A 26,294-nucleotide genomic window follows, 5' to 3' on the forward strand; every position below is an offset into this window, starting at 1 on the left:
TAAAGGTATTGCAAAGCAGAGAGTGGGAAATTGGATATGCAGAAATTTTGTTCTTGTTATTTATAATCAGTTCCGTTGGCTCTGAGGAATGGTTATAAGATACTTTATGAACTTAACAAATTCTAAAAATGTTTTTTTGTTTGGCATTTTGCTGAATGGAAGCTTTTTCTTTGGTTTCCATAATAAATCAACCAGAGCCCAATGCCTCCTGTTTCTCAATGTGCTAATTTCATTGTGATTAAATGAAGACTTGGTTTCTGTTTGCTATTTGATTACAGAATGAGACTGAGATAGAACTGGGCAGCTTGCTGAGGCAGGACTACCAGGGGCTGCACAATGAGTTACTGCTGCGCATAGGAGAGCACTACCAGCAAGTCTTCAATGGCCTGTCCATATTGGCTTCATTTGCCTCTCATGATGACCCCTATCGGGGACCCAGAGAAATAACATCACCTGAACAGATGGTAAGGACATCAACATTTTCAGGTTCAGTTTTGCTCAGTAATTGTTTCTTTTTGTCCGTTGTGAGAGTGAAGACATTTTGCCATTATTTGAGACAAAAAGTGGAGGAAAGGCTGGCATTTCGTATTAAGTGTTCCTGGAATAGGGAGATACATACCAAGTATGCATAAAACCAAATCCAAACAAACAGTGCCCAAACAAACTGACAACGCACACATGCAATTCCCAAAACCCACAGCCTAATAGGGATGTGTGCCATTAACACTGGTATTTAAGTAGCAGTGTATGTATTGGGGATTTTTCTCATTTGTCTTTCAGAATTAGCATTTCATACCTGCTTTTTAATTTCTTAAGCTTAGGAATGTGTTATTAGTAAGACTATTTGTTTTTTTACCCTTTTTTTTTTTTTTCTCCACAGGCTGATTATCTGCAACCTAAATTGCTTGGTATCTTGGCTTTTTTTAACATGCAGTTACTGAGTTCCAGTGTTGGCATTGAAGATAAAAAAATGGTATGTAAAATTAATTTTGAATATTAAAACAAAAATAAGCAAGGGCTATTTTGATATTCCAGACTTACTTGTGTGGTCATGCAACTGTCACTGAAGTCTCAATGATACTGAAGTTCCAATATGATTCTTTAAACCTGATGCTGTTACTTTTTGTTTTGTTTCTTTAATGGTCAGATAATGTAAATATTTCAGTCAGACATGGTATATATAACAAGTCAGTCAACGAGGAATTACAGAGGAGGAAAAGTGTGTTATTTTTAATGCGTGAAACAAACAACAGTGGGAGGATGAGGGAATACTGGAGAAAGCTGGAGTTACTGCAGGGAACAGGGTTATATAAGGGCACCAAAGAGCAAAGGTAAAATAAAAAAAAAAAAATCCAAGAGAAACTGGACTTTATTAGTTTTGCTTCTCACAGAACAGCTCCTTTAAGATTTACAGTAATTTAGAGAAAGCAGAGCTCAAGACAATGTGTGAAAATTCTCCTGAGGCAGTGCTTCTAAGCCCAGGACTGGGCTTGTAGCCACCTCACACAGGTAGTGCAGGTGATTTCTGCAGGAAATTTTCAGTGCTAGAGTGGATATAACCTTTATATTGATAGACTGCATTTCCTCTGGTGGTTTTTTGCTTCTCAGATATTCATGTTGAGATGGTCTCATTTTCGTAGCCCCATGTCTTCACATTTTATGAATTTCTTAATTTGTATAGCATTTCTTTTGCTGCACCTGCTATTATTTCTATCTTTTCTTGTTCTGTTTTTTGTTCTTGATGAGTTTCCCCTTGCATGACCTTTCCTCAAGCTCAGGTTTATTCCCATGTTACTGATCTGTCATGCTGGACATTGTACTACCTTGTTAGAGGTAGTGTTACTGGGACTGAAATATCTCCTGCGTCTCAGGATTTCTCTTCTGTCAGTGACAGCTGAGCTATTACCTGTTCCTGATGCTTGCAATCACTTCTGCTAGAAGTTTTACGTCAATGCTGTTGGTGTTTTGTTGCTTTGCTTTAGTTGGGTTTGGGCTTGTTTCTTTTCTTAAATGCAAGTTTATTTATTTTCTCTCTATTTCCTAAGCCTGCTCTTTTCAGCTTTTGATATATAGTCAATCTTGTCTTAGAACAGACATCTATAATAACTAACTCTCCTTTGGTGTCCACAGTTCTTCTTCATCAATTTGTCAATAGCCTAAATAACATGGTTTCTTGTTACAATTCTATCATCAGAGATTTCCTTTCATTCTCTTTTTTTTTCTAAACCTGAATTCTATATTGAAACATCAAACTGATTTTGATGTCTTATACAGCATGATTTCTTAAACAGAGGTAGCCTGATTTTTTTAGAAAATATGGCTTGTACATGTTTTCCTGAGTATCTAATACACTAAAATGCCTTTTCTCTGTCTAGGCTTTAAATAGTCTTAGGTCTTTAATGAAGCTCATGGGGCCCAAACACGTGAGTTCAGTTAGAGTGAAGATGATGACTACACTGAGAACAGCTCTGAGATACAAGGATGACTTTCCAGAACTGTGTTGCAGGTGAACTGATGGTGTACCAAAGCAGTGGCATACCTGCTGTTTCTGTCCTTCAATATACTGGTTTGTTTTGTTCTGGACAATAATCTAAACTACAGAGCTGAAACAGCTTAAAATGCTTTTCTTGACTCACCTAAAATGTCTTATGCAGAGAAGAACCATTGATTACTGTTGTTTTGTTGTCTTTTCTTGTTTAGAGCCTGGGATTGTTTTGTTCGAAGTCTGGACCATTCCTACCTTGGCTCCTTGCTTAGCCATGTGATTGTGGTGTTATTGCCCCTTATTCATATCCAACCCAAGGAAACTACAGCAATATTCCACTTCCTCATAGTTGAGAACAGGTACTGTTCAAAATATTTTCAGTTATATGGATTAAATCCTGTTACAGGAATGGAGATAACCCTAAATTTAAGTTGTCCAGCACTGAGATGAGAACTTGTTTTTCTGCTAAACAGTGCATCTTTCTATACATTTGCACTTCTCTAAAATGTGTTTAGATCTTGAAATCTGGCAAGCAGTAGCCTCATCTGAAAAGGTGTTTTTATATTGTCCTTATAAAAATACATGATGCTGTGGCAAAGTTACAACCAGTCAGACACTTAACCCTGCCAGGTTTCCTTGAGTCTGTGTTTTTTCTGCTGGGATGGAAAATCACTTCCCTCTACAGAATAATGATGATTGCTTACATTTGCTCTAAGCTAGAGAGAAGTGTAGAGAGTTGGAAATGGGGAGGAAATGAGTTCTTTGTTTTCTTCAATAATTAGAGTTATAATTATGAACTGGACAGTTTATAATGTTGAGTAAGATTTCATACATTCTCTTCAAGTGGTCACACCAACTGAAAATAAAATCAAGGTTTAATAAAAAATAGGTTTTTTTACTTAACCTTTTTGAAGATAATGTTGAGTTAATTCTTTTTCATCTTATATTTTATAGCTTAAAAGTATGTGGGTTTTTTTTCTGGTAGGAAAGTTGATGGTTATTATCTTGATTACTTTTGTTGGGCTTTCATTTTTTTTGCATTCTATCATACCAACAGTTTTCAAAACAAAAGTTGGCAATAGGAATAATAAAGTTCTTATCTAAGGGTTTGGATGGGTTTTTAAGAATTTTCTGATCCAACTAATGTTTGCTATATTCTTTGCAATATTTTTGGTAACTATTAGGGATGCAGTACGAGACTTTCTACATGAAATATATTTTCTGCCTGACCTTCCTGAACTAAAAGAAATTCAGGTTGTCCTTCAGGAATACAGAAAGGTATGCTTCTTTTATTTAGTTGGTTGGTTTGAATGCATCAAATGAATTCATGACAACTGAGGAAAACATTTAAAGTTTATTGCTAAATGGAAATAGTATTTATCTGCTTCCACCACAAAACAGGTTTTGTGTATCACAGGAATAGTTTGAAGCAGGTTCTGATTCTTCTTTAGGAATGAAATATACTCATAGTCAACATTCTTGTTTCTATAACATCTCCTGAACACAAACTTTTCATCTTTTTGTGAGACTAAAGAGATCAGAATGTTAAAAGTCAGCAGCATTAGCTATGGCAATGACTGTGTTACAAGAAAAGCTACTACTTTTCGTTTGATCCTTTTTCCAAACACAGGGAGCAAAGTCTGTCTGTTTTTAGCAGTACTCTGTGGTCCATTTCTGTTGCTTGCCCTCAGAATGATTAGGTAATAGATGGGGAGTAGTAGTTACTTCGTGGGAATGAAAAAGTAGAAATTAATTTGGTTTTAGACAGACTCAAAGCAAAGCATTTTCTTCCGATTTTATAGTGTTTATTTACACCATCATTATATTTACCCAAAAGTGTAGATATAGCACCTTTTGGGAAAAACATTTTAAAAAACAGGCAGAAAGACAATGGTTTATGGATATAGGTGAGAACATAGGCAATAAAGTAGTTGTTTCCATGTGTTCTCACTTGTGTTCTTTGAGAGGCTGCTTAATCAGATTCCTGTTATGCTTAACTTGAACTTCTTATGTCCTGTCTTGTTCAGGAATCCTCCAAAAGCACCGACTTGCAGAGAGCACTGCAGCTGTCCATGAGAGCCATTCAGCACGAGAATGTGGATGTTCGTATCCATGCACTCACCAGCCTGAAAGAAACGTTATACAGAAATCAGGTATAGAAAACATCACTCAGCAGAATTAAAAACAAATCAAATCAGCATCTGGAGCATCAATTTAAAACTCCTTACTGTTGCAGGCTGTTCCCATGAACTGTGTTACTCTTCTCAGTTCTTTAAGCTATTTCTTCACATAATGGGGGAAATGGGTTCTTTTTCATGACATCTCCATATGAGAGGACTTTCAAATCTTCCAGATCTTTGTGATGTTGATTCTGCAAGGCTAGTGGTACATTTGCTTTTTTTTTTTCAACTCTAAGGAAAGAGATATTTCACAGCAATCTGTTTTGTGGGCTTATTCTCTGTTAGAACATTTATAACTTTTGCATCAGGAGCCTAATACATAAAAGCCAGCATTGTGTGTGTGTGTAATATCTGGAAGAACTAACATGTGTGACCACCTCATACCTTCAGTTTTTTCCTCTTCCTTCTTTATCTTCCACCCTCAAAAATTTGAATCCATTGATCCATATTCAAATAAATTTTATAGCCACGTACAAGCTGAAGATAGTGCTTTACAAATCTGTGTGGTTATTATCTCAAAGGGTGACCTGTTAGGAAAAAATAATAAATCTGTCCCCTTAGTACCTCTAAGATTATGGGACACTCTTTAGTCAGAAATTTAAAAAAAACCTTCTAGCTAAAAGAACAGTCATTGTGTAAATTCCTGGCCAGTCTGTAATTCTTGTGGCTCAGGTCAGCAAAATGCTGCCATGTCTTGCTTAGTTAGAGGTCTAGCAAAATAACTGAGGCAAATCAAACCCAATTAGTTCCACAGCTTGTGGAACTATTTGCTCTGTTATGTTGGCTGTGGTTTCAGTTTTCATTAAACATAACAATGACAAACATCTTCATTTTTTTCTTTATTTGGACTAAATGTGGAACTGGGGAATAAAAGATGGGCCAAAACAGAAAAGAAAGGACACCCAATTAAAATGATGGACATTGATTAAAAGACTTGAAACCCTGGGCTTTGTAGGATATGAGAGTGAAGAAATGGCCAAGACATGGCAAATAAGAATACAAATGGCAGCAAAACCAGAAGGTGTGACAACAGCTGCATGAAATAAATTTGGATGAATTCTGGAAAAGGGACAAATAAGTGAAAAAGATGATGTAGAAAAAAAGAGAGGTTCTTGGTGTAGGACAAGGAAAGAAAATGAAGTTAGTAGGTGTATGATAATGAAATACATTATTGGCCATGACAGCATTATTAATTAAGGCCCAAGTCCCTTATTCATTTGTTTAGCTCTTCCCAGGGCAACAAGCAATTCAGTGCAATGGGGCTGTAGTTAGAGTGAGGCAGGATTGGAATCACTGACCTAAAGTCACGGGCAAATGAAATCGGAAGAAAGAGTAAGTTACAGATTGGAAATTTCCATGATTATTTACCATAAATATTGTTGTAGAATAACTCATCTTTATTTTTCAACCTCCTAGGACAAATTGATCAAGTATGTAACAGACAGTGAGACTGTGGAGCCAGTCATCTCCCAGCTGGTGACTGTCCTTCTCATTGGCTGCCAGGATGCAAATCCTCAAGCTCGACTGCTTTGTGGAGAATGTTTAGGTGAACTGGGGGCCATAGATCCTGGCAGGCTCGATTTTTCAACAAGTGAAACTCAAGGAAAACATTTTACATTTGTGGTAAGAAGCACTGCAATAGTGTTTTGTTTAGCGTTAAGGGTCATTTACAAGTCCTTGGGAGTAGGGAACCTCTTATCTTTAGACCCTTTGAAAATCTGTACTTGCTTTCTCAACTAAAACAGTTTAGAGTTAAGCTTCCAAGTGATTATTTAGAGATTAAAGACACAGCTATTACTCTGTTTTAATAGAACTGGCATTCTGTTTGTGTTTGAGGCTGGTGTGGAAGATCCAAATTTTGCCTATGGATTATTAATGGAACTGACCAGAGCATTCCTTGCTTATGCTGATAATGTTCGTGCTCAGGATTCTGCAGCATATGCAATTCAGGTAAGACACATGATAGATCCTATTTTTTCATCACAAGTTATTTCTATAACACTGAACTTAAAACTGTGCAATATAAATGTGCATTTTGAGATACATGTTTAAGTAATTGAAACTTCATCCTGTACAGCTTTAAATTAGAAGGTACACTTAAAATTCTGAGGAATTGTCAAATAAAAGATAGATTTGTTTGCTTCTGTGTCACAGTATTTTAGGAGACATCTGGTGTTTCAGAGGTAACTAACAGTCCATTCATAATGATTCAAGGAGTAATCCTGAGAGTGACTTAGAATTAGTGCTGGTTCCCCAGGAAGAAATGAAAAGAAGTAAGGATCACTAAGATAGTTTCTGCTTACACTTTTAAGAAGCAACTGAAAGGGAGTGTACCCTTATTTTCAGACTCTGGTCTTTGCTGCTGGTTTGACAAGGAGGAATCAGACTTAACTTGTAGTCCTGGTTTATTGGCAGATGCAAAGAATATGAGATAGTGTGGTCCAACCAACTGGACAGTCTGGGAAATCAGTAGTTAGTTGAATTAAGCATTCCATAATTTCTATCTCATTACTTATCATAGAATCACTGAGGCTGGAAAAGACCTCTAAGATCATTAACACCAGGTTTGGTTACTACTGTGGTTGTGAAAATTCTCTGTGCTAACATGGTCATGTAAACCTTGCCTTTGCAGGAGTTATTATCCATCTATGACTGTAGGGAGACAAACATTGACTGCCCTGGCTCCAAGCTTTGGAGGAGGTTTCCTGAGCATGTGCAGGAGATCTTGGAACCTCACTTAAATACACGGTATATGACAACTTAAACAATTTCTTTTCATAACATATTGATTCCCCCCCCCAGGCTACTATTAACTTCATTTGGTTTTGTGATTGTCACTCTTCTGGGAAGAGTGATATGTGTAGATACAAACTTCAAATAAGGTCTTTCTACATAAAGCTGAATTAGCACTTACTTAAATGTAATTCTCTATAAATGAAACAGGCAAAGTTAGGAGCTCATACTTTGCCCAGATCTGCCTATTTGTCCCTAGAGCATTGGCTTATAAGATGTTTGAAGGTTTTGTTTCTTTTTTCTTTCCTCTGTACTCAAATCTATTAATATCCTATTACTGCTACCCTTAATGAGCTCCTCCTATTATAGAGTTTTAATTTGACTTTACATTTTGTTGAAGTCATGATAAAAATAATGTCAAGAAAACTTCAAACGATGTAATTATGTTTGTGCCTTAATTTGATTCCTTTCTATTTCCTCATGAAGACAGTCATGCTCATCTGTGATAAGCTTTGCCTTTTCAGAAAACAAACTTTTGGTCTTTCTTGCCTTTCATATATGTTCTGGGTTTTTCCTGTCAAGAACATAGTACTGAAATATTTATCAAACTGCATTTCTTAAAACTGATTTGAATAGTACTTTGAAATATACTTAACAACCTAAAATGTTATGAGAATTTTTATTTTGTGTTTAATTTTAAGAAGCTTTAGAATAACAGATGTTGGCTACTGAAAGTGTTTTCTTAATTCTGTTTCTAAAGATTCCAGTCAAGGAATTTTGTTTATTTATTATTGTTTATTATAGCATTTTATTATAGCATTTTATATGTAAATTATAAATAAAACCATTACTTTTATTAAATGGATATTTTAAAATTGCAGGTACAAGAGTTACCAAAAGGCTGTAAATTGGTCTAAGATGAAGAAGCCAATTTACTTAAGCAAATTAGGTTATAATTTTGCAGAATGGTCAGCAACTTGGGCAGGTTATCTTATAACAAAGGTAAGAGAATAAATCTGCTTTCTCTATTGCTGTACACAGCATAGTCCTTGAACTGCATTTTTGGTTTCTGAAATGGGGGGTGGATGGGAGAATATGCCTCTTAGAGGACTTACCTACTTCTTCAGCAGGGTAACTCTGCACTTTCCCTCCCCCAGCACTGTTTCTTGGCCAGGCTTCACAGGTAGTGTCAAAGCTAAAAGCCAAAGGAACTTGCCTTTGTCCAGAGACTTGTAAAACTGAAGGCATGGGCAAATGCTTCTGAATTTACCTTCTCAGTTTTGGAAAGATTTCCCCGTAGCTCCGCAGTCCCAGCACATAAAAAGTACTTATCTTTTCATTTTCTTTCCCCTTTCTAATATCTAAGTGACCCACTGAAAATTTCACTTCCAAATCAACCGCTGTAAGAAATGAATTGCATTACAGTAGCTCAGGAGCTACACTGTCCTCTTTCAGACAGAGAAGAATGGAATGTCTTCATTAATTTCCTACTTTTTGAGGCTTTTTAGGGCAGAAGAGAGGCTGAGTGTAGTGGTAGACTCTCAGCCTTAAGGTTTTTTCTGTTAGCCAGTGCAAGTTCACAATGGTGTAAAAAACATGGGAAAGTGGAACGTGTAAGCAAAATCCCCTGGCTTTTTGTGGGATCCACAGCTGATACGTGTGATAGCAGCTGCCATTGGCCATCCTTGTTGCAGGTTTGAATCTGAGGAACCTTCTGTATGAGACAAGTATCTTAAAATTATTTAATGGACTAGAATTTGTGTTGTCAACAAAAGGAAATCTATTAATTGTTCAGATATTTGCATTTTGTAATGGTACTTCTCCTGGAAATAATATCTTTCTGTAGGTGCGACATGACCTTGCCAGAAAAGTTTTTGATTGCTGCAGTATAATGATGAAAAATGACTATAAGGTGACAATTTATCTGCTGCCACACATCCTTGTCTATGTTTTGTTGGGATGCAGTCAAGAGGATCAACAAGAGGTGAGATGTATATTATGGTAGTGCCTTCTATAGGAGTGGTCAGCTGCTCTTCCTAAGAGCTGTTCAGCTCTGCAAAATTACTGTAGACTTACAGGAATAAATTGTTTAGGTGTTAAACTCCTTTTTGTGTATTAATAATATAAATTTTCTGACAGGGTTTTGAATATGCTCATACAAGTTTGTGTTGGAACTGCTTCTCTGTGCATTTCCATCTCTCTCTTCAGTTGGGCCTAGGATGAGATACCATCTAGTTAATTATGACTGCAGGAACATCAAGAGCTGGAGTGGTACAAAGAGGAAGAGTGCAACAAAAACAACCAATAAATTGAACTTGTATAATTCCAAGAATTCAGACCCATAATTTTTTCCTCTCCTTTGCATACAATTGCAGTTTAAGTGGATAAACTGTTTAACTACCAGGTTCATGTGGAGCAGGATTTGTAGCAAGGCAGGGATACGAGAGAAGAGTCGTCCAGAGCTTTCCTTCAATTTGCTGCAGCTGTCACTGCATGTGCCTGTGTGCTGCCATCTGTGCTGTGAGCAGCACATACATGTACAGAGAGATGCAAGTTTGCAAGGACTCTTTTGTAAGCATGTCCTGGAAGAAACAACAGAGTTAGAGAGAAGATACTGAAAAATATAACTTAGATTTCATTACTTTGAAATTTCACTGCTAAAGTGTCTGTGTTTAAACATTGTGAGTGTGTGATGATTTTTCTTATGTGAACAAGTATATCCACAATAAGCCTCTGTTATGTATGTTAACTCATATTCTGTGGACTAAAGCAAACAGGAAACAGGTCTTTTGGCATTGCATTTACTTAAATATAAGCAAAAAAGTAGATCTGTGATCTATTAGCCAGTAGATAGCTTTGTTCTTATCAAACCCTGAAGTATTGTATTTGTAGAAGAGATGCAGTAGGATTTGTTGTGTGTTTGAAACCTAAAGGCTTTCTCCCTGTATGGAATATCTGGACAACAACTCCTACTTGGTTTGCCATTTCTTCCTCTTGAGACTGTGAGAGAGAGAGCTTGGAGAGAGAGACAAGAGAGCTTGGAATTAAGCCCTAAATTATTAAAATATACATTTAAAATATCTAGTGTTTTAGTTTGAGTTTTGTTAATTGCTGTTTCTTACTATTTTGATGCTGGTAGGACACTTTTACCTTTTATCTTAACGTTTGTGTAGGTTTACATGGAGATTATGGCTGTTCTGAAACACGATGACCAGTCCACCAGGAGACTTGAAGACAGTGCATCTGATCTGAGTCAGCTGAGCACACAGACAGTGTTCTCCATGCTTGATCATCTCACTCAGTGGGCTAGACATAAGTTTCAAATACTTATTGCTGAGAAAAATACTGGCAAATCTAGCAAAGACAGGAGCGATCTAAAAAGTGAGTGATACTTATTTAAAATGGCATTGGCATTCTTCAAATAAGTATTTGCACTTGTGGCTTCACATTATGACCATTTAAGAATGCAGTATTAGCGTGATATGTAAGTCTGTTCTGTGACTTCTTAATATCATATTGTGATTTCCACCCCCTCCCACCCCAAAAGCCTTGTTCTGATTGCCTGTTACAGGAAATACAGATTCAAAATTCAAATAATTAAATATTAATTTCTTGGTAGTTTTCTAAACATTCAGTTTAATATGTTCTGTGCTGTCTTGCAAGATGGAGGAAGTTCACCAGGATTGTTTGAAAAAAATATTGTTGACAGAAGAGAAAATGTGTTCTTAAATTAATACAATTATCTCATTAGATTGTTAAATGACTTAATTGAATTTCGATGCATAAAGTAATTCTTATAAATGAAACCTCAGTTGACAGACTTTTTAATATGTCTTGTTTTCAACAGCATCAAGTGAGGACTATGGAGAATATCAAAATGTGACCCGTTTTCTGGACCTCATCCCTCAGGATACATTGGCTGTGGCTTCCTTTCGCTCCAAGGCTTACACAAGGGCTGTGATGCACTTTGAGTCATTCATCACAGAGAAGAAACAAAATATCCAGGAACATCTTGGATTTCTTCAGGTTCTGAAGTTCTTTTTGGTTTTGTTTTTTATTTTAAAAGGAAAATGTACATGATGAATAAAGCTTTGTCAAATTCTTCTTTGAGATGGGAAGAAGAAAACAGGTAGTTGGGCACTTGCTGTTGGATGCAAGTGTTTAGTCTTTGAGCAATATTTAGTACTTCCTCTGGCTTGGCATGTTTTTACATGAAAAGGAATAAGTAGCTTTCTAGTGTATAATAAGATTGTAAAATCCTGAAAATAATACAATGTAGTTTTGTCAAAAGTATAACATTTATGGGTTTTAGTTAGCTCTGTGCCTTTTGTCAGAGAAAACACAGACAACTATAATAACAAACAAAAAAAAAGCCAAAGCACGTTTGAAAAAAATCCGAGTGGCTTATTCTAAAGTAGAAAAAGAGCTACTCCTAAGGGTGTTGAAAATTATTTAAATCATTTTCAAGTAGTATTTGAACCTATGACATGATCCTGTTTGTGGTTCCCTATGGTTTATGTTCCTCAGTGACATTTCAAATTTTAAAAAACTCAGTTGCATTTCCATCTGAAGTAATCTGCATCTTCATATTATACAACTTTATCATGTCATAATAGGACATTTATTTTGCCCTTTCTACAGATCATTTCTGGTAACTTAATGTGTTATTCTGTCCCTAGTATGAGATCATGAGCATTATGCTATGGTGAGCAAAAGTAGGGCTCAACTTTGGAAGCAGCCCAGCAAAACTGACATGTTCCGTGAAAGCCTGATGCCAACAAGTCTTACAGTGCAGTGTGTGCTCCACTTTCCAGAAGATGTGGGATTCTGAACATGTAATATATAGAATAAATTCTTGTTGTCTTAGAGTTGTTTTAATGTCCATTTCCATTTCTGTTTGCATAAAGAAATTGTATGCTGCTATGCATGAGCCAGATGGAGTGGCTGGGGTGAGTGCCATTCGGAAAGGAGAGCCATCTCTCAAAGAACAAATCCTTGAACATGAAAGTATTGGCTTATTAAGAGATGCAACAGCCTGCTATGACAGGGCCATCCAACTGGAACCTGACCAGGTAAATAGAAAACTTTTTTTTTTCTTTTTTAATATATATGATGATTATTTTTTAATCTCACAGAAGACTAAGTCAAAAAAGCCTCTTCAGAATATTTAAGTAAAATAGGAATATAAGAGTTTTTTGTGGCAGTTGCTGAATAATTATTGCTACTGAAAGTGTCTTATGAACTGAAAAAAATCTCTTACTGGATTTTTTTTGAATGTTCATTTAGCTTATGGTGCAATTAGTTATGCCTATTCTAAAAAGCACCCAAAGGGACATCTTTCCTCCTTCAGACTGCCATGGATTTCATTCATGTATATGTGTGGGGTTTTTATTTGTTGTTTTGTGGGTTTTTTCCCCTATTTCTAGATTATTCACTATCATGGTGTGGTGAAGTCCATGTTAGGCCTTGGTCAGTTATCCACGGTCATTACTCAGGTGAATGGAGTGCTGGCAAACAGGTACTGTAAGCATCTAATGTAAGGTTTCTTTGAGTAATATAAAACCATTTCTGCTCATTAATGAGCATTTGAGGCTTATCAGGAACATCCAATTAGCAATGTGAAGCTACAAAACCTTGAGTGCTTTATCTATAAATTATTGCTTTCAAGATGTCCAAAAATATTTGTAGTTCTTGTCTGCACTGGGTGCAGTGCTGGGATGTGCTTTAATTTGTTAGGTAGACTCTTTCATTGTCTCCTATGTTATTGATTCCATAGGTATTTTGTAGTCTAATAGGATAAATGGATTGAAAGTTGGTAATTTTTAAGGAGGGCCATGGAAGTTAAATACACTGTTTGGAGATTGCATTTGTGGGGTTGTGTTGCACAGCTCTTTTTTGTTATCAGTGCATGTCCTTTGGTTTTATTGACTTTCATTTGAAGCAAGCTTACCTTGCTGCTTTTCAAGTAAGACAAGTTTTATATAAAGAATATTTGCTAGTATAAGGTAGGATTAACAGGGGAGACAACATGAAGTTTTATTGCCTTTCTTTTCTTTTAATAGGTCTGAATGGATTTCTGAATTGAACACTTACAGGGTGGAAGCAGCCTGGAAACTGTCCCGATGGGATTTACTGGAAAATTATTTAGCTTCAGGTAAGTTATCATGATATAAAAATATTAATCCTTCATTGCATTTCTGAACAAGTGTATTTTTAGTTTAATCATCTTGATTAATAGGGGCAGCTATTGTAATTTTTTGGTTTGGGATTTTACTGGTTGGAGGGTTGGTCCTAACAGTCTTCTGGTTTTTGTAACTGTATTTGATTCTAAACTGTATAGTCTTTGAGAAGTTTCAAGTGTGTGTAAGGCCCAATATATTTTGGATTTTTTTGGGTGGTGGATTGTGGAGTGGCATTATAGAGTGTTACTAAAATTCAATTAATTAGTTCTGAGAAAAGCTTATTTTTCCAGTAGTATGTTAAGAAAAATTAGCATGTTCAGATTAAGCTGCTTAAAAAAATAGAGGGTTTGTTTTTTTTCTCTCCAAAGACGTGAAGTCCACTACTTGGAGTGTCAGACTGGGAAATTTATTGTTATCAGCCAAGAAGAAAAATGAAGCAGCTTTTTACGAGACACTCAAGGTTGTTCGAGCAGAACAGATTGTGCCCCTTTCAGCAGCAAGCTTTGAAAGGGGATCCTACCAGCGAGGATATGAACACATTATCAGGTTTCTCATTTTCATGTCACTATTTTCAAATCCAGAAATCACATAATCAACTATGGAGTAGCAAGAGTTTTGCATTTCCACAGTAAATGGTACTGATGAGCATTTTTTGTCACCTTTTTTATACTCACCCAACTGAAAACCTTCGACTAATTGGGAATTTATACTTATCCCCCATGAAAAATATTCATGAAAAATTAAACTATTGAGTCTAGTCTTCCAAAATCAGCAAGCAAGTTTATGTAAACATTTTTATGTAATAAAAACCAGCAGGTAATAAAAACAGCAGTCTAATTCCATGCTTGAATTGGTACATATAGGCCAGTAACTCCATTAACTTAAGAGCATTGCTTTTAACCTGTGTGGAGGCCAAAAAGTGCTCTCTTGTTTTATTAAGAAAAGAGCAGTAAGAATTGAAACCCCGTCCCTTTCAGTAGTTTTATTTTTTCCTTTATTAATAAACTTTCAAGTTGGCTGTAGTAGCCTAAAAAGTGAGTAGCCTTTTTATAATGAAAATGCTTAATACTTCCAAGGCATTTCCAAGCACAAGTTTGCAGCTTTACAGTGGCAGCTAATAACAGTAATGGTATTCTAAAATAAATGGGATAACTTTATTTTAGTTAACAATGTATTGATTTTAAAATGGGACTTGTTGAAAATATCAGACTCTTTGAAGAACTGCTGCTAAAAGTAATGGATAGAAATACTGTTTCTAAAGATTTACTTCCTCTCCAAGTGATCCTCATTGTCTCTGTATTCAGAAGCTTGGCAAAGGAATATAACCAATTTACAAATCCTTGATTCTGTGTGCTTGGTTTTGCTGAATTCTTGCTTTAGGGACAACTTTTAGAAAGAAAACGGCAAAAGCTTTGTAAAATTTGCATATATCTCAAACAGCAATCAATTCTGAATGATTTTTGCCTTTATTTTGCTGGCACAGGTTGCATATGCTGTGTGAGTTGGAACACAGTATTGGGCCAATGTTTCAGCAACCAGATGGTGACCACAGCAGAGATACCCTGAATTGGTGTGCTCGTATTGAAATGACCCAAAACTCTTACAGAGCAAAAGAACCCATTTTAGCTCTGAGAAGGGCTTTGCTTAGTCTCAGTAAAAGGTGAGAACGTGACTGTTTCTTGTCTGTGTTGTATTCTCAGTAATACTCTGGGTTTCCATATATGTTAGAAGAGAGAAGATAAAACTCTGGAAATTTGTTGTAAACAAAAGTAGTCCTCTCCAACATTATATACCTTCAAAATTAGGAGAAAAAGTGGTGTCTATAGGAACAATAAGGGAAACAGGGAGAAAGTGTATTTGTTTCTAGGCCTAAATGGGAAAAAAGGTGAAACAAGTCTATTAAAAAAATTTTAAGTTATCATTATGTCGTATAGAGCTTACTGAGAAATTCACTTCCTATTTCAACACATTGTGATATATATCATGACTGAAATGTTCCATTTCCTGCAAAAATGTCTCTGCAGCCAGGATTACAGTGAGCTTGTTGGTCAGTGCTGGCTCCAGAGTGCGAGAGTTGCAAGAAAAGCTGGTCATCACCAGACCGCCTATAATGCTCTTCTGAACGCTGGGGAATCTACACTCTCTGAACTTTATATTGAAAGAGCAAAGTGGCTCTGGTCCAAGGTAAGGAAAATAAAAATGGAATTTAATTTCTTACATGCAAGGAAATAATATTTTTAGTTTTCTTCAAGAAAAACGGGCACCCAATCAGCAATAGGTAAAACAAGGTATGTCATTTGGGACTATCAGCACATTCTGGTTGCAGCTGAGCCACAGGAAGTTTTTACCTCCAGCTGCTACTCAGCCCTTTTCTGTATCTATTGATTTTTCTGGCAGCCCTGTATAAAACTGGTGGATTACCTGCCTCTGTCAAAGCAGCCCAGGCAAATTTAAATTATCTCAATAGTAGATCTCTCCTTAGTTTGTTTCCTTTTAACTGACAGAAGTAAGCAGCAAACATCAGAGCAATTATTGTGGTACACCTAAAGGCACAACAATGCTGAGATAACAAGGGAATAAAAGAAGCATTTGAAATCAGTAATATTCAGTTACCACAGCCAGAATGGCTTAGAACACACTTGGGGATACAGCTCTGCCTAAATAACAACTGTAAGATGGAAATTTTGCATCTCTCTCATTTAAAGTGTATACAATGTTCTCATCTTTCCCTTAGGGTGAGGTTCATGAAGCACTCATTGTTCTCCAGAAGGGGGTTGAGTTATGTTTCCCTGAAAATAAAGCACCCTGTGATAGCAAAAACCAGCTCATCCATGGCCGGGCAATGCTGCTGGTGGGCAGGTTTATGGAAGAGACTGCCAACTTTGAGAGCAATGCAGTCATGAAAAAGTATAAGGTAATTTGGATAAGTGTTAACAAGACAGTGGTTTTGAATCCCTTAAGTAAGCTATCATTATGCTCCTGATGATGTCAGCCAAGTATAACAACAGTGGGATTAAATGGAGTATCAATGTGTAGGAGGGAAATAGTTCTTCTTGTAAAGATTTAACTGTCTTAATTAGCTTTAATGTGGCACATCAGTACAGGCTGATGGGAAGGCTACAGTTCCCATCAGTGAGAGCTACAAATACCTAATATAATTCTTCTAAAAGAAAAAACAAATTACAGGAGCATGGCTTTTTTCTCATGCTTGCACAGATTAAAATTCCTCACTAAAATGTGGACTACTCTAAATACAGAGTTGACTTAATGACATATTGCACTACTCTTCAGTGTTATTTCTCTCTCTGGTAGTGACTTATAACTGTGCTTTAAATATGCTTTCAGTCTCTGAAGAACTAGGAAAAGGGACACCTGGTATGTTTTTCTTGAACAACACAGCACTGCATGCTTCCTCTTGTGATGCCTGTGAAATACTTCTTGGTACTGATTAATATTGCCTACTAAACCAGTAGGAGATGCAGATCTTTATGCTTCCTTAAAAGCAGTATGTCTCCTATCCAAGCTTTGGCATTTGATACTGTTAATAGTTGCTGCTGTCTTACTGAGTAACATCCTTCTGTAACAGTCATTTAGAGAAAAATCTAACTAATGAATCAAATCAAATGATGGTTGAAATAATGGAAACAAATGAAATTTCACTGAATTCTATGAAAATACTAATGTTCAGAACTCTCTGCTGTCTAAGCATTGGCATTGGAAACAAGCCAGTGATATTAAAGGATGGATATGCCACTCACCAGATTATTTATTTTCTAATATATCACACAATTTTTTGTTTTTCTTTAAACATCATGATTTAGAAGGAAAACGGAAACTTGAAAAATGTAGAGTCATAGATTCATTTAGGTCAGAAAGATCATCAAGTCCAACTGTTAAAATCCTGCTGTTTCATTTTTCAAAAAGCTAAAAGAAACTAAGTATTGAGTTTATCAGGATCAAGAACTTGATTATTATCTTCTTAATGAAAGTATATTTCCTAGATGAGGAATTCTGTATCGTCTTGTCCTGAATTATTTTGCTGTCTCCAAATCCAAAAGGTACTTTAAAAACAGACTTCCAGTTTGTAGGAGCAATTATCTTGGGGCAAAATTACAATTTTTGGAGTTACAGAGTTAACAATTAATACTTGTTTTGCATGTACTGTGCACAACATAACTAATACAAGATTCTTGTTTCTTGAGAATCATTTTTTTATTTTCAGTTTAGCATCCTCTCAGAAGTAATTATCTCATTTTATTTTGTTGCAGGATGTTACAATTTTCTTGCCAGAATGGGAAGATGGACATTTTTATCTTGCAAAATACTATGATAAATTAATGCCAATGGTAACTGACAACAAGATGGAAAAGCAAGGAGATCTGATTAGATACATCGTTCATCATTTTGGGAGGTTAGAGGGGAACTTTTCTTAGTTTCTATAGAAGGATGACTATTATACTGGGAAAAATATTTTTATAGGAATATATTATCTTTCACCAATTCAGACTGACTCAAATTTTTATGCAGTATTCTAAAACAAACTGCTGCATGCTTTCTTTTTGTTTTCGTACCTAATTAAGTTTACTTCTTGCTAAGTCTGTCTTTTGTCAGACAGTTATTTATTTCACCTGCAGTTTTGATTAATAAAACCAAAACCTTTGTATATTTGTAATTTTTGGTTGTTGCAGATGCATTAAAATGCTGACATAAATTTCTTAAGTTCAGAATGGAATGTGAAATGATTGAGAATGTAAAATTTGTATTGCTTCCAATATGTATCATTAACATACTTTGATTTAAACATGTAATCACAGGTCTCTGCAGTATGGAAACCAATTCATCTATCAGTCCATGCCAAGAATGCTGTCTTTATGGCTGGACTTTGGAGCAAAAGCATATGAATGTGATAAAGGTAGAACATTTTTTCCCAATACATAATTTCTCTATATATTAATTCTTTTAAGTACATGATTGAAAGAGCAGTGAAGTGTATCTACAGTTCTTTGTTTAGACTTATTGCCTGAGATCATATGGAAGCAAAAAAGTACTACTATTCTTTTAAATTAGAGACAGCAGGAAAGCATGTGGAACTAACACCAGAGATGCATCTTGGCTGGGAGATTTTTGTACAAATAAAACTGGCAAACATTGCCTGCAGGTCTGGAGTGAAGTAGACAGTTGTGGCTCCTTGATCTTGACCTCGTTCTGCACACTTGTGTCAGCTGTGCTTGGCTGCAGGCACATCAAATCATGTTCCCTGTGATGGTGATGTGGAACTCTGCTGGATCCTCAGGGGCAGGGGTGGAGATAGGAGCAGATGTGCTAATTTCACCCCATGTAAAGACTTCCTTCATTTCCTGTCCACTAAAGAACATTGGAATCCTTTTATCAGGCAAACATATGGAGTGGGTTTTGTTCATTCTATGCTGTTGCATCATTTCAGAGAAGTAATTTTAAGAGTGTAATAAGAGCTTTCCTGATACTGCCTGTCCCACGTTCTGTGCTTGGTAATTTCTTGTTATTCTAGATAGTTAAATAGCATATGTATTCAGTCACTGTATGCTACGTTAAAAAGAACTTTACAGCCTTGATTTAAATGACTTTACATTTCCAGTGGGGAAATCCAGGAACACAGTGTTGTCCTTTCATTTTCCAGCCAGTCGTTCAGAACGTGTTCAAATGAAGCACGATCTCGCCAAGATAAATAAGGTGATTACAGAGCACACAAACCACTTGGCACCTTACCAGTTCCTGACAGCCTTTTCTCAGCTCATCTCCCGCATCTGCCATTCCCATGATGAGGTCTTTGCCGTTCTGATGGTGATTGTTGCCAAAGTGTTTTTAGCCTACCCCCAGCAAGCAATGTGGATGATGACTGCTGTGTCCAAGGTACCTTGCTATGCATAGCTGCACCTTTATTAAGTTTACAAAACTTGTTTTCATCAGAGAGAAATGTAAATATAACCTGTTTAAGATGATAAGGAATTGAGAGCTTCAGTTTTTGTGATCCAGTGTTATGGAAGAGGATATTGATGCCATCACTGCAAAATATTTTATTGCAGTCTGAATTCAGATATTACAGTTTAAATGTTCCAAATTAGAATGCTAGTAGGCATCTGAACTTGTATGATGTATTAGGAAAGGAAATTTGAATGATAAATAGCTGATGAATTCTGTAGTTATGGGCAACAGATTTTATTGCATTTAATAACTGTGTAATATTACTTTGAGTTTTATAATCAAATAATCGACTCTGTTCCTTGATTAAGGTAGGATAGATGTACTACTTAATCTAAATAATTACCTGGCAGTAAGGTCATTCCCAAGCAAACTGGAAAGCATGGTGCATACTGTTTCTTTAGGCTGGTTGAAATGATGTTCAGGATACACTGGCATATTCTTGAATATTGACCTTTATGTTGTGGGACTCACAAGAATGGTTTCAGAAAGAATAACACCCCCCCACACCCACACCAACCATACCACTTTAGTTTGTCAATTGGAGCACACCCTTCTCCAGATGACAAGCAGTAAGTAGAGGAAAGAATATTAATTACTGGGGGAGGGGGGGATTTTTCAATTCATTTGACTGTTGTTTATTAAATTTTAACTTTCCTTTTTTTTTTCAGTCCTCTTACCCTATGCGCGTCAACAGATGCAAGGAGATTCTAAACAGAGCTATTCACATGGAGGAATCCTTAGGGAAATTTATTGGAGATGCAACTCGCCTCACAGACAAGCTGTTGGAACTGTGCAACAAACCGGTACTTACACAAATAAACAAATTAATGCATGGAATGAGATTATTCAAAAAAGCAAAAAGCAAAAGCTTCTTCTGATGGCTTTCATTAGCCAATTCAGTTACTGCAGTTTAGCAGAAACTACTCTAAATTGTAGAAGTTGGGGGTTTTTTTACTCAATAAAAATGTTTTTTAAAAAAAGTAGAAAATAGCTCTAAAGCGAGCGCATTGTAAAATCTTCCAGTATGTAACGGTGCATTTCACAGTGCATGGGCTTTACTTTGGTTTGTACTTTCACATATAATTCATTCCCAGTAACTTTCACAAAGTTTTACTGTAAAAATAGGCTGGTTGTGCTTTTATGAACAAAATATCTTAATAATAAAGGTAAAACTAAAGAAACTCTTTCATTATTCTGTATTTACGTTCAAAGGGAAAAATACATCTGCCGTAATGGCCACATATATTTACTTTTTGATTATTTATTTGAAGTGTAACTTGCTATTTTTCTTATTACCATAAGCATTTGTTATTCTATTCTGTTTATCAGTTAATGTGTAATAGCAGTGTTCTTTTAAATGTTTGTTAAGGGTTATTGTTAACTTTATCAACTTTTTTCAAGGTTGATGGAAACAGCTCAACATTAAGCATGAATATTCATTTCAAAGCACTGAAAAGATTAGTAGAAGAGCACACATTCAGTGAAATCCTCATTCCCTTACAATCTGTAATGATACCAACTCTTCCTTCAATTCCTGGCACCCACTCTAACCATGACCCTTTCCCTGGATGCTGGGCCTACATTGCAGGCTTTGATGACACGGTAAGGCTCTAGTTGGAACCTGGGTTTTAACTTCATGTCAAACAAATGTAGCTGCAAATATATCTTAGTTCTCTAGAAATGGAGGAGTGAGTAGGAAATTCCATAATTACTTTCACAGAAGCTGAGTGGCTTCTTCACAACAGCCTGGGGCAGGTGGGCTGAGCTGAATATGCTGCAGCACCGTGGATGTGCTGACATGACTGGTTGCAGTGGTTTATTACAATTACAGTCCTAATTTTGTATAATCTGACGCAGATGTTAATTAAGAACTTAATTTTTCTCTAGGTGGAAATTCTTGCCTCACTTCAAAAGCCAAAAAAGATCACCTTGAAAGGTTCAGATGGGAAATCTTACATTATGATGTGTAAGCCAAAAGATGATCTAAGGAAAGACTGTCGGCTCATGGAATTCAACTCCCTTATTAATAAGGTTTGATGAGTGAGACAATCAGATGCATTACACTTATTGACCAGTACAGAACAGTGAACTATCTAATAAAAGAGCCAACTTACCTTGAGATAAAGCTCACTGGAAGAAAAGTAAACTGGTGTAAAATATTTTATTTCAGCAGAAAACAGTAGCAATTGATAATGTATAACTTCTTACAGTATATAAATACCTGCAAACTTTCTGCTTTCATGCTTAATATTTCTTGTTTAGTGTTTTGTAATATATTTTATAGAAAACAGGTAAATTAATCTTTTCCTACTAGAAGTGTTGCCATACTTCTTATTTTAGTTATATCTTGCTTCTCGGCAATATGATTTGGGCTAAGGTACCATGTTTTCTGTGAGGTTAAAGCAAATGACAGCATCTCTGAAACACTAAAAGACTTATTTCAAATACCACTTTCAAAGGTTTGAGCCATGTACAAGTTAGGCAGTTTGACTGTGTTATTGCAAAATCCTCTTCTTTTTTAATTTCCGCTGGAGAACAGATACGCATTTTGCTTGTGTTTGACCTACTGCAGACTGTGAAGCTTAGAATTATAAATTCTAGATTGTGTGATTGGAAAATAGAAATAGATAGAATGGTAAATGCTATTGCTCCATTTTGATCCTGTCAGTGTTACCTGTTAATCTTTTGTGAACAGTGCTTAAGAAAAGACGCAGAGTCCCGTAGGCGAGAACTCCACATTCGAACCTACGCAGTGATTCCATTAAATGACGAATGCGGCATCATCGAATGGGTGAACAATACTGCTGGGCTAAGGAACATCCTGATAAAGCTTTATAAGGAGAAAGGTACAGGAATATATTATACTGTAATGACAGCTTTTTGATATTTTTAAAGGCTTCTATCTTAATAAGTAAATGAAACAAATGGTAAGAATCAAGCTAAATTCTAGGAAGGTGCAGTCACATGTATTTTTAACTATCTGCAGTGTATTATTATTCATATGTGTGGTAGACCTTTAAATGGAAGAGAATTGATGCTTGCAATGAAGTTCCTTACAAGAACTGATAACACAGTCATCTTAATACTTTCTGGTAATAAGATGATATAAATTGTTTCAGCAGCACAGGGATGTGTGTGCAACATTGACACACATCATAGAGCAGAGTGTGGATTTTTTCTTTAGATTTGATCTGTTATTTTTCATTTCTGCTACATTTGTGTGAGATAATTTAGGTAATATATAATTAAACCAAGGTTGAGAGTACAGCGACTTTCCCGAGAAAAGATCAGATATGTTTTTTAATGTCTTGTTTAAAAAGCAGATTTCTGGTCAGTGTAATAAAATTTTGGGGAAAAATTTTGCACATTATCTGTGTGTATGTAGATATTCTGGGAGTTTGGAACTCCAAATGTGAACGAATATAATGAATGGCTTTGTGAGGATAGGTTCTTTGCCTGTTTGTGTGTTCCCCTCCCTCACTCTACCCTGTGGTAGCTTGTTTGCCAGGTCTTCACTGTCAGTTAACATAATGATTTTTTTAATTTACTTTCCAGTAAACCGACCAACACAGGCTATGGGTTATTTTTCACTTGTTCATTTATATCAGCTTTATGGAAATATTTATTTTCTCTGAATTACCATATTGTGATAGTACATAAAAGGCTTTATATTTGGGGATTTCTTTTGCCTAATTGAGGAAGTCTGTTGCAGGGATTTACATGACTGGAAAAGAACTGCGGCAGCACATGCTTCCAAAGTCAGCACCTCTGCCTGAAAAGCTGAAAATGTTCAAAGAAGTCCTTCTGCGTCGTCATCCTCCTCTCTTCCATGAATGGTTTCTTAGGACGTTTCCTGATCCTACTTCATGGTCAGTGACTGGGGTTGGACTGGCCCAAGAACATCTCCTTTGTGTGTTTCCCTAAGCATTAATGATACTACTGAATAGAGACAGACAAGCCAAGGAAGTGCCCTAGACATTCCCAGTCCTTGTTCCCACAGGTACAACAGCAGGTCCGCCTACTGCCGCTCCGTCGCGGTCATGTCCATGGTGGGTTACATCCTTGGCCTGGGGGACCGGCACGGGGAAAACATCCTCTTTGATTCTTTGACTGGGGAATGTGTGCATGTGGATTTCAACTGCCTTTTCAATAAGGTGAGAAATGCCATTTGCTGAACTTGTTCTTTATTTTATATACATGTAAGTTATAAACTTCTACTGTCTTGTTTTTTTTCCATGTTATTTTACTTTAACATACCCGTTGTGTTCTGTCTCTCACTTTGGCTCTTATTATACCCAACAAACAGTCTGGGACATGTAGAGTCTGTGATCATTCTGTATGCTGCATTTAATGAAAGCCAACTTTTTGATTTAGCCACTATCAATGACCTGATGTGGACATGCTGAAATAGCCCAAATTCTAGACTGTTTATGTTTTGTGATTCTCCTCTCTCCACTGTCACCTTCCAAACAAAACTGTAATTTCTACATTCAGAATTCTGCTGCTGTGGAGAGTTTCTCTTTCTTTCTCACACAAATTCAGCACAAAAATTCCAAAGGTTCTGTAAAGGTAAACAGCAGAAATTGCGGCCAGAGTGCGATTTGGAGTGTCAGTTGAAAGATGCTTTTGCTGTGGGACATGTGGCCTTTTTAATTCAGATAAGTGAGGTAGAGATATTGTTACGTTATTTCCTCTGCTTTCTTTTTAATAAGTCTAAATTGTCCTATATAACACTTAATTAAAAAAATGTTTTTTGCAACTTGCATATATGAAAAAAAAGTAGCATTTTGCATGAGACTATAGAGCAGTGGTATACACTTAAGAACAAAATTTTATATCCCATATTAGTGTGTTAAAACATGGAAAAAGGTTATTTGGACATTGGTATCCTTTATCCACTGTAATTTCCCCTTAGCAGCTAAGCAGGACTGTGTCAGCCAGGAAACTGCCAGAGACAAAGGTGGGGGAAAAAACACAGTGCAAATATTACTCTTTGCTTAAATAATGCTTAAAACAGTTAAGGTATGCCCTTTTTTATCAGCATACTCTCTTTTATCAATGTACAGGGAGAAACTTTTGAAGTTCCAGAAATCGTTCCTTTCCGTCTCACGCACAACATGGTGAATGGAATGGGTCCAATGGGAACAGAAGGTCTCTTCCGAAGAGCTTGTGAAGTCACCATGAGGCTCATGCGTGATCAGAGAGAGCCCCTAATGAGGTGTGGCAACTGCTTGTGCTGCAAACTCCTGAAAGCTGCCTGGAGTCTAAACATGGCAAACAGGAACTGCTGCCAGTTCCAGCATATGCCCATCGTGCAGCTCAGTCTCACTATGACATGCAGTTAAATATATATTTATATATCTTAGTCTTATTTTTTATTTTTAATTTATTTAGTGTCTTGAAGACTTTTCTCCACGATCCTCTTGTGGAATGGAGTAAACCTGTTAAAGGGAATACAAGAGCCCAGGTGAACGAAACTGGAGAAGTTGTCAATGAAAAGGTTAGTTTAAAACAAGCATAACCTGAGGTATGCAAAAGTCAAATGTCCATTTTGGTTCTATATGAGTTAGATATTTTCTAACTGAAACCTTAACTGTCTTCTTTTGTTTCTTTGATTTAAAAATTTCTCTGGTTGGAGGTTCTTTAGTATCTCTGTGTTCATAATTTTTATCCATAAAGAGACTTCTTTTACTGATAGAAAATGGAATTTATCTACTAAAGAACCAAACAAAATGCCTACAGTTCCCTTATTAGTGTTATTAAATCAAGGACAACATCAGCAGAAGTGATGGATCTTGCTGCTCCTCACTCTGACAGTTGCACAGTCCTCCAGAGGTACAGTGCTGGTAACATCTGGAGTCCTTTCCATGTGTGTTTTTGTGCTTTTCCTGAGTGGAAGTTTGTTATTGAATAAATACGTGCCTTGTTACATGTCAAGGATTACTTGATTAAAATTAGGATTTCATATATACTCTTTATTAACTGCTTATGAAGACTATATTATTCATCCAAAATAATAGCTTGCACAGCCTGTAGTATTTATTATCTTTCTTCTTTGCAAAATTTCTGATTTGTCCCTTTTTTTTTAAGGACTACTTAATGAAAATAAATGTGTAATAACAGATAATACTTAGGGAGCACTGACAAACACAGCAACTAAGATAAGGACAAACTACAGTACTGAAGTTGTGTTACAACAGAGAACTTAACTGAGCTGTTTCAGTACAGAAATCTCCTGGGTTTCAAACAGTTACTGATCAGGCTGTGTCTACATAACCTTTCTTTTAGTTACAAGACCACCCACGTAGTTGTATAAATTAACTGCTTTTTCTGGAGAGGTGCCAATGTTATGCTTGGGCTTTGAAAGCAAATATGTGAATATAACTGGTATGAACTAGCGGCTCTAGTGGGCTTCGGAACAGCTCATTTTGAGATGCTCAGCACAGCCTCTTTAATTAGACTTCTGCAACTTTAGTGGCTCATCATTTTGGCCTAAATTTTCCAGACTTAAGTTTTATCCAGAATTCCAAGAACAAGGCTAGGAATATGTTGTGTTTATTTGAAAGTAATCGTATGAAATAAAGCTTTCTACCATTCTCAAATATATTTGTTTAGCTCTTTTAGTCTCTCTGGTAACTTTTATCTGTAGAAATGTAAGGCAAAAGTTATAACTTAACCAATAATATATATATTTTAAGAATTGTTTTTAAAAGTGAGTAGCCTTTATTTTCAATATATCTGGTATTGACATCT

General features: G+C 36.2%; 1 protein-coding gene across 2 annotated transcripts in view; it reads left to right on the top strand.

Moving 5' to 3' along the window:
• Positions 1 to 26,294, top strand: part of ATR (ATR serine/threonine kinase) — a 39,097-nt gene that overhangs the window by 12,093 nt on the left and 710 nt on the right. Inside the window, exons 16-46 of one of the 2 annotated variants that reach the window (XM_051782021.1) lie at positions 279 to 464; positions 881 to 973; positions 2,376 to 2,506; positions 2,701 to 2,844; positions 3,670 to 3,763; positions 4,513 to 4,638; positions 6,082 to 6,288; positions 6,502 to 6,615; positions 7,298 to 7,413; positions 8,280 to 8,400; positions 9,245 to 9,382; positions 10,572 to 10,779; positions 11,246 to 11,424; positions 12,306 to 12,470; positions 12,825 to 12,916; positions 13,461 to 13,552; positions 13,949 to 14,126; positions 15,064 to 15,240; positions 15,605 to 15,764; positions 16,315 to 16,494; positions 17,849 to 17,991; positions 18,395 to 18,492; positions 19,237 to 19,469; positions 20,210 to 20,344; positions 20,943 to 21,143; positions 21,429 to 21,572; positions 22,237 to 22,387; positions 23,254 to 23,410; positions 23,542 to 23,695; positions 24,608 to 24,759; positions 24,936 to 25,041. In XM_051782021.1, the coding sequence (XP_051637981.1) occupies positions 279 to 464; positions 881 to 973; positions 2,376 to 2,506; positions 2,701 to 2,844; positions 3,670 to 3,763; positions 4,513 to 4,638; positions 6,082 to 6,288; positions 6,502 to 6,615; positions 7,298 to 7,413; positions 8,280 to 8,400; positions 9,245 to 9,382; positions 10,572 to 10,779; positions 11,246 to 11,424; positions 12,306 to 12,470; positions 12,825 to 12,916; positions 13,461 to 13,552; positions 13,949 to 14,126; positions 15,064 to 15,240; positions 15,605 to 15,764; positions 16,315 to 16,494; positions 17,849 to 17,991; positions 18,395 to 18,492; positions 19,237 to 19,469; positions 20,210 to 20,344; positions 20,943 to 21,143; positions 21,429 to 21,572; positions 22,237 to 22,387; positions 23,254 to 23,410; positions 23,542 to 23,695; positions 24,608 to 24,759; positions 24,936 to 25,041 (4,575 nt within the window). Of the gene's footprint in view, positions 1 to 278; positions 465 to 880; positions 974 to 2,375; positions 2,507 to 2,700; positions 2,845 to 3,669; positions 3,764 to 4,512; positions 4,639 to 6,081; positions 6,289 to 6,501; positions 6,616 to 7,297; positions 7,414 to 8,279; positions 8,401 to 9,244; positions 9,383 to 10,571; positions 10,780 to 11,245; positions 11,425 to 12,305; positions 12,471 to 12,824; positions 12,917 to 13,460; positions 13,553 to 13,948; positions 14,127 to 15,063; positions 15,241 to 15,604; positions 15,765 to 16,314; positions 16,495 to 17,848; positions 17,992 to 18,394; positions 18,493 to 19,236; positions 19,470 to 19,942; positions 20,119 to 20,209; positions 20,345 to 20,942; positions 21,144 to 21,428; positions 21,573 to 22,236; positions 22,388 to 23,253; positions 23,411 to 23,541; positions 23,696 to 24,607; positions 24,760 to 24,935; positions 25,042 to 26,294 lie in introns of those variants that run through there. The other variant, XM_051782022.1, reaches the window with a different exon arrangement.

Source organism: Manacus candei, unplaced genomic scaffold, assembly GCF_025592945.1.
Source record: "Manacus candei isolate 608988 ecotype Guabito, Panama unplaced genomic scaffold, ASM2559294v1 h1tg000015l, whole genome shotgun sequence".
Taxonomy (NCBI): domain Eukaryota; kingdom Metazoa; phylum Chordata; class Aves; order Passeriformes; family Pipridae; genus Manacus; species Manacus candei.